Source organism: Grammomys surdaster, unplaced genomic scaffold (genome assembly GCF_004785775.1).
Source record: "Grammomys surdaster isolate TR1022 unplaced genomic scaffold, NIH_TR_1.0 241, whole genome shotgun sequence".
In the NCBI taxonomy this organism is placed as follows: Eukaryota; Metazoa; Chordata; class Mammalia; order Rodentia; family Muridae; genus Grammomys; species Grammomys surdaster.
In genome coordinates this window covers 1,333,126-1,341,317 of record NW_021604686.1, presented here as the reverse complement: position 1 = coordinate 1,341,317, position 8,192 = coordinate 1,333,126, and the positions used below count along the sequence as shown (strand labels likewise).

Here is an 8,192-nt window from a genome sequence, read left to right as displayed (position 1 = left end):
ACACACACACACACACACACACACACACACACACACACACACACACACCCTGCTCCCACACCCAGACTGTTCGGAGCCATATTCTGGGAAGCTCAGGTTTTCTAACCGGGAAAGCCTCCTACGGCTCCATACTCTCTCCTCTGTGATTCAGTGACTCACCCCTAAAAAGCATTTCTTGCCACTGGGATGTAAGGGTTATAAATAAAGACAGTGTTCTTACCACCTTCTTAATTGACTCCCAGAAATGAAGCAACTTAGTCTTTGCCACTTCCTTATCCAGGAAGCTGTCTTCCTTTACAAAATTAAATACACTTCAAGCAAAAACTTGACTGTGACTAGGCAGAATTTTAAAAGAGATGATAGGCAAAGAAAACTTTGCTTGTTAAGTAAAGAGAGAGGTTCTGAGGATGATAAAAGACTGTCTCAGACTCAGGAATTCCTGGGAACAGGAGATTTTCAGTGCTAACACATAAAAAGTATGGGCAAAATAAAACAACTCGGCCGCTGACTAGTAAACACTGTTATCCCTGGAACCATCTGTGCTTCCACCGAAAGGGAGCCAGAGGTCCAGTCAGCCACATGTGCCCAAGTGCCTGGCGTTGTCACACCAGCCACGGGTGTCACCCAAGGGGCCTGATGCTTGTGCTCATGGCAAACAGGCCATACAAAGATGACCTAGGAGAAAGGAAATCTTTGCTCTTCCCTAGGTTTCAGTTTTTCAGGGGATGCTGGGGCCTATGCAATTCTGGTGTTCTGACTTATTTAGTAGAAGCAAAGTTGAAGCCCTGGAGGGCAGCAGCTGCATTACTTCCTTAGAATTAATCTTCAGCCCTGTTTTCATGCTAAGACACAGAAAAATCAGAGGCTCTCTTAAGACTGCATGTTCCCAAGTCTCTTTGTAGCCTACAGTCACACAGAGCAATAGACAGTGGTTTCATTACCTCAAAAGGAAAATCCATAGACAGCACCTTACACAGGCTCTCAGGGGTACACGGGAAATTCTTTAGCCCTACAAACTTAAACTGAAACATAAATTAGAACAAGATTTAGTACATATTTCAACATCTTTTTTTTTTTTTTGGTTTTTCGAGACAGGGTTTCTCTGTATAGCCCGGGCTGTCCTGGAACTCACTCTGTAGACCAGGCTGGCCTCGAACTCAGAAATCCGCCTGCCTCTGCCTCCCGAGTGCTGGGATTAAAGGCGTGCGCCACCACCGCCCGGCCTAGTACATATTTCAAATGATACTGGCTCTTATGATTGAAAAGCTTTATTAAGTAAGTTTTCCTTCCCAACACTCAGGAAACTGAGGCAGGAAACTGTTTCACGTTTCAAGGTCAACCTAAGCTATCAACGCTGTCTTTAAAAAAATTCTTGGATCCCACTTCCAGAACTCTGAAAAGTCCAGAAATCTATGTTTCCCCAAGTCCAAGTACCCACAAAGATCTATGTTAGACTGACTTACTAGCAAGCCTCAGGCCAGCCTGTGCTACACAGTGAGACCCTGTCTTAAAAAAAAAAAAGCTAATAGGTTGTTGTATAACAGTTTCCTCAAGATTGAAACATTCCATTCATCCTGCAGGGAAGCTCCTTATGCAGGAAGATAAACAACTCAAAATAGCTTCAGGAAGTCCCTGAAGTTAATGAGACTCACTTAAGCCCTGCCCCGAGAAAGTAAACAATAAAAGCTGAACATCCCCCCCTCAGAACAAAGCTACAAAGGCAGCTTTGAGACCAGACAGCTGACTGGAAGAAACAGAAACCACCCCAGCTGCCTAGAGCCTGTTTAGATCAGGGTCACTTGGAAAGGACATTCTCCAACCTGTTGAGCTACTTGTGGGTGCTCAGATTTCCCAGCTCTTGTGGTTTTTCCATGCTGGGGTGGGCTTTGGCTGTCTTCAAGTCATTTCTGCTGCTATAACAACTCCTCACCTGTATTCTTCTAAGTGACCCCAACAGAACCACTGCTTCACCGTGCTGGATGTTGGATGTTGGCGATATCTTACTTTGACCTACCACGGGTTCCCTATCTGGGGTGATTGGATGGGTATAGCTTCTCCCAAAGAAAAGTTTTGTCACACGACATAGATACAGCTCAGTGCTAAGCATGTAGGAGGCTCTGGGTTCAGTACACACTCACACACAGCATTTTACAGCAGGCATCATTTACTAAGTTCTTTCCATGAGGATAAGGCTCTGAGGACCCGCATGCATATGTGTGTTTCTTATGGTAGCTCTTGATATTGTCCCTTACTTTTAGAGGTGGGTCTCACTCTATGACAGTGTTGTCCAGGCTAGGCCAATCTTGAACTCCTGCTTCCTCAGCCTCCTGTTTGCTACGATTACAAGTATGTATCACCTCTCCTAGCTTATAAGTGCCACTTGCAAATAAAAAAAAAAAGCAAGTGAGGCTATTATCCTAATAATTACATTATTATTTTTAATGGTGCTAGGGATTGAACCAAGGACTTTACACATGCAAAACAAGTTCTGTACACTGAGTCACACCTCCAGTCCTTAACACTAATAATTATTAAACCCACAAACAAAATTCAAATCTGGATAACTATTAAACTCATTGTCTTACCATTATACCATTATAATATGCTGCCTCAAAAGATTAAACTCATCAATCAAGAGTAGTGGCTCTGGGGCTGGAGAGATAGTTCAGTGGTTAAGAGCACTGGCTGCTCTTCCAGAGGACCTGGCTTAGATTACTAGCATCCACATGGTGGTTCCCAACCAGTTTGAGGAGATCTGACGCCTTCTTCTGGTCTCTGGGGGCACTGGGCACTCAAGTGGCAAAGACATATAGGCAAGCAAAACAACTTTACACATAAAATTATAAAATAATTTTGGGTCAGGCATGGTGGTGCACACCTTAAGTCCCAGCACTCAGGAGTCAGAGGCAGGCAGATCTCTGTGAGTTTGAGACTGATCTGGTCTACAGAGTAAGTTCCAAGACAACCAGGAATATATACAGAAACTCTGTTTCAGAAGGAAAGAAAGGAAGAAAGGAAGGAAGAAAGAAAGAAAGAAACAAAGAAACAAAGAAACGAAGGAAAGAAGGAAGGAAGGAAGAAAGGAAGAAAGAGGAAGAAAGGCAAAGGAAAAGAAAAGGAAAGGTAAGGAAAAGAAAGGAGAGGAGAGGAAAAGAAAAGAAAAGAAAGAAAAGAAAAGAAAAGAAAAGATGCGGGCTGGAGAGATGGCTCAGCGGTTAAGAGCACTGCCTGCTCTTCCAGAGGTCCTGAGTTCAATTCCCAGCAACCACATGGTAACTCACAACCATCTGTAATGGGATCTGATGCCCTCTTCTGGTGTGTCTGAAGACAGCTACAGTGTACTCATATACATTAAATAAATCTTTGAAAGAAAGAAGGAAAGAAAAATCTTTGAAAGAAAGAAGGAAAGAAAATAGGAAAGGGAAGAGAAGGGAAGGGGAAGGAAGGGAAGGAAAGGGAAGGGAAGGAACTGTGGCTCGTGCCTGTAATCCCAGCACTTGGGAAGCTGAGGCAGAAGGATCAGTAATCCAGGGTCATAACTACATAGCCAGGTTCAAATCAGCTTGGGCCATATGAAACCTCATCTTAAAAACAATCAATCACCACACAAAAGAACTCTGTATTATACCAGCAGCCTTACAGGGTTAATCTTGGTTTTCTCTCCCAGTCCTTCTTCTTCTGGTAACTTTGAATGCATCCAGTAGAATCGGAAATCAGTCTGCCACAAAAAAGGTTGAATAAAAAGATAAAATGTTGCTCATTTCAAACTTTTATTCTCACTCTAATACCATTGACTTCTAAAGACCTAAGCCCTGTGGCTGCTTTCGCCGCTTCCACTTATAACCACAGTTTATCAAGTCTGTCAAGATTTTAGAGGTGTGCATGTGCGTGTGCGTGTGTGTTTCAGATGGTAAGATGGATCAGTGGCTAAAAATGTTTGCCATGGAAACCTGATAACCTCAATTAGATTTTTAGATTCCACACTTAGAAGACAAGAACGAGCCCTCCCATTAAAGATATCCTCTGGCCTCGATTCAAACATATCACACACACAATAAGGATAAACAAAATTCTAAAATACATTTTCATTGTTTATATCATACACAGTATTATATTACATGAAAACATGTTCATACAAGTATATGTCATAAAGATCTTTTTCTTTTAAAATTTAGCAAAGCTGCCAGTCATAGTGGCTCAAACCAAAGTCCAAGCATTTAGGAGGCAGAGGCAAGTCAGGTCATCCATGACTACATAGTGAAATTAGCCTACACCACATAAGGCCTGACTTGACGCTACTCTCCTTCAAAAATAAACACTTAGAATGGCTAAGTATGGGGGCTCACACTTGTAACCCCAGCAATTGGTAGTCTGGGGCAGAAAGACCACAAGTTGGAGGTTATCCTGCACTATATAGCAAGATCTTATATTTATTTAGTTAGGGTTTTCTGAGGGAGGAATAGAGTTGGGGAGGAGGGGGTTTCATTATCCTGGAATTTGCTCTGTAGATCGGGCTGGCCTCGAACTTAGATCCAAATGCCTGTGCTTCCCAGGTGCTAGGAATAAAAGGTATGCGCCACCACATTCAGCTATATTTATTTTTTACAGACAGGGACTCACTGAGCTGTCCTAGCTGGCCTTGAACTCATAAAGATCTGCTTGCCTACCCTGGATCCTGGAATCAAAGGCATGTACTGACAGGCGGAGCCAACACCTGTATCTAATTCATTCATCTTCAACCTCTTATAGGGTAGACCCGCTTCAAACAATAATGACAACAGGGTGGGGCAGAGGCAGACAGATCTGTTAGTTCAAGGCCAGCCTGATCTATAGAACAAGTTCCAGATCAGCCAGGACTACACAGAGAAACCCTGTCTCAAAAAAGCAAAACCAAAACAAATAATAATAACAATACAATCTTCACTTAGATATAAATCTTCAGGCTGGGCTTAATTTATTTCATGCCTGAAATCTCTACTTTTGGAAAGCTTGAGTAGAACTGTTCACAAGATTAGGCCAGCCTGGGCTACATAGTTCCAGGACAGCCTGAGTTATGAATGAGATTCTGTCTTTTTGTTTGTTTTTTTTCCCTTTGTTTTAAAAAGGTTTATTATTTATTTATGAGAACACTGTAGCTGTCATCAGACACACCAGAAGAGGGCATCAGATCCCATTACAGATGGTTGTGAGCCACCATGTGGTTGCTGGAAATTGAACTCAGGACCTCTAGAAGAACAGTCAGTGTTCTCAACCACTGAACCATCTCTCCAGCCCTTGTTTGGTTTTCAAGACATGGTTCTTCTGTATGTAGCCCTGGCTGTTCTGGAACTTGTTCGATAGACCAGGCTGGTCTTGAACTCAGTGGTCTGCATGTCTCTGTCTCCCATGTTGCTGGGATTAAAGGCATGTGCTGTCAAACAAACAAACAGGTGAATGGTGGTGTCTCAGGACTTTAGTCCCAGCACTCAGGAGGCAGAGGCAGATAAATATCCATCAGTTTTAGGCCAGCCTGGTCTACAGAGGGAGTTTTAGGACAGTCAGGGCTACACTGAAAACCCTGTTGCAAAACAAATAAACAATAAATAAACAAATAGATGAACAAACAAATAAATAACTTCAGCCACCCTATATTAACTCTGTTATCATTGTTGCTACTTTACATGCCGAGGGGGTTTAGAATCAGAAGGGTGAAGTCACTTGCCTGGGTGAACAAAGTAAATACCGTGAGACCTAGAACGCCTCCATTCCAAAGCACATTGTACCAACCCCCTTGCCTCATTTTAATATGGCTATTAACACACTACACAGCCGAGGCTTTTCCTGAGAACTGATTCTCTAAATTATTGATGTGTACCCTTCTACAGCTATGAGATGCTCCTTTTTCTTTTACTTTGCTTCTGGAAAATTGAAACAATAAAAGTAGTTTTCTTTTCCTTCTCTTTTTTGTTGAGAGAAGGTTTCATACAGCTCAGGCTGGCCTCAGACTTGCTATATATCAGAGGCTGACCTTGAACTTCTGATCCTCTGTAGAGCCCACAGGAGTAGATCAGTTTATGAGGTGCCTTGGACTGAGCCCCAGGCTTTTTTTGTTTTTTGTTTTTTGAGACAGGGTTTCTCTGTGTAGCCCTGGCTGTCCTGGAACTGACTCTGTAGACCAGGCTGGCCTCGAACTCAAAAATCCACCTGCCTCTGCCTCCCAAGTACTGGGATTAAAGGCGTGTGCCACCACTGCCCAGCGAGCCCCAAGCTTTGTGTGTAGTAGGCTGCATCCCCAGCCCCTTGCTCTGCTTTGCCGAGACAGGGAAGGTCTTGCCATGTAGCTCAGGCTGGGATTGAGATTCAGGATATTCCTCTAGCATCAGCCTGTAACAAAGGGGCTTCCATGGGCATAAGCTACTGCTGAACTGGTCTTTTCCTTAGAATATATCTGTACCTGCAATTTTAATTACCAAATCTGTAAGTTGTGGATATATGTACTGAATATCCTTTAACAAAACTAAAGGAAACATACTAGGAATAATAACAAAAATCTGCAATCACAGCCTCTGGGGAGACCAAGATATAAGGAAGATCGTAGGTTCGAAGCTACCCTGGAATACAGAGTGACTCCTTGTCTCAAAAGCGACAGACAGACAGACAGAAGCACCACTAGCTGGCATTTCCTGAAATCTACCATAGGGTAATAGCTATAGAAAAAAAAGCAATCTAGCAGTCTATCCAGGTGTGGTGGTGCACACTTTTGATTCCAGCACTAAGGAGGCAGGCAGGTGTATCTCTGAGTTTCAGGCCAGCCTAGACTACAGAGTGAGACCTTGTCTCAAAAAAAGGAAAGGAAAGGAAAGGGGAAAGGAAGGGAAGGACAGGACAGAACAGGACAGGAAAGGAAAGGAAAAGAAAGGAAAGGGGAAAGGGAGGGAAGGGAAGGGGAGAGGGGAGGAGAGAGGAGAGGAGTCGATCTGAGATAGGAATAGTGGCCCATGCCTGTTATCTCTTCTAGAGCAAGCTTTTTTTTTGTTTTGTTTTGTTTTTGTTTTTGTTTTTTGAGACAGGGTTTCTCTGTGTAGCCCTGGCTGTCCTGGAACTGACTCTGTAGACCAGGCTAGCCTCGAACTCTCGAACTCAGAAATCCGCTTGCCTCCGCCTCCCAAGTGCTGGGATTAAAGGCGTGCGCCACCACCACCTGGTTTAGAGCAAGCTTTGAGATTGGAGACTTTGTTTCACACCAAGAATGACCTGGCATTTTCAGGGCCAGGATGTGGTGGGTGAAGGAGAGGACACGAGTTTATTTAATGGGGCTGTCTGCATAAGATGGCATACTTCTTACCCTTCAATCATCCCTGCAACAATTCTCCCGTTCTCTGGAGAAGGAGGGACCAGCCACAGCAGCTAACACCCTGCCGGCACCTCTGCTGTTTCTTTTTCCTTAAGAACTATCATGTTAGCTGGGCAGTGGTGGCACAAGCCTTCAATCCCAGCATCTAGGTGGTAGAGGCAGGCAGATCTTTGAGGTCAAGGTCAGTCTGGTCTACAAATCCAGTTCGAGGACAGCCAGGACTATACAGAGAAACCCTGTGTCAAAAAAGAAAGAAAGAAAGAAAGAAAGAAAGAAAGAAAGAAAGAAAAGAACTCTTCTATTTCCCTCAGTTCCTCATATTTATTTTATTTTTAAGGTGACGCTAATTCAGACACCCTCACAGATGCAGACAGCATCGATAACGTTCTTGATCACCACATCCTGTCCATACCAAGAAGTTGGTCACGTACCAAACCCACAGCTCAACCACCTTCCCGGGAGGAAAGAAGACAGGAAAGACACGAGGACATTATCAATCCTTACCTGACAGTCGTAAAAAGGATGTCCTCGCCAGCACATCACATCCAAAACATAGTATGTCTGGTTCACCTCACTGTAAATGCAATCCAGAATGGTGTAGTCTACAGACACAAGGAAGAAAGTCAGCACAGAACTCGGCTTCCAGCCAGGGTTCCATCCCAACAGGCTCTAGGTGAACATGCCTCAGGGCGCACGGCCACTGTCAGTACAAAGCGTGAGGGTGTCGCAAGGAGAGTACCTTTGTAGCCAGCCCCCTGGCACAGTCAAGGATGCTATACGGTAGGATAGTATGAGAGATCAAGACAGCACTTTAGATGAACAGGAATTCTAAACAAGTTGGGACCTTTTTTTTTTTTTT

The 8,192-nt window shown here is 43.7% G+C and overlaps 1 protein-coding gene across 1 annotated transcript in view; it reads right to left on the bottom strand.

The window, feature by feature from the left end:
• Window positions 1-8,192, bottom strand: part of Snupn (snurportin 1) — a 31,603-nt gene that overhangs the window by 1,500 nt on the left and 21,911 nt on the right. The window contains exons 5-7 of the mRNA XM_028774443.1: window positions 7,838-7,935; window positions 3,641-3,718; window positions 942-1,022 (exon numbers count right to left, since the gene is read on the bottom strand). Of these exons, the coding sequence (XP_028630276.1) occupies window positions 942-1,022; window positions 3,641-3,718; window positions 7,838-7,935 (257 nt within the window). The remainder of the gene's footprint in view (window positions 1-941; window positions 1,023-3,640; window positions 3,719-7,837; window positions 7,936-8,192) is intronic.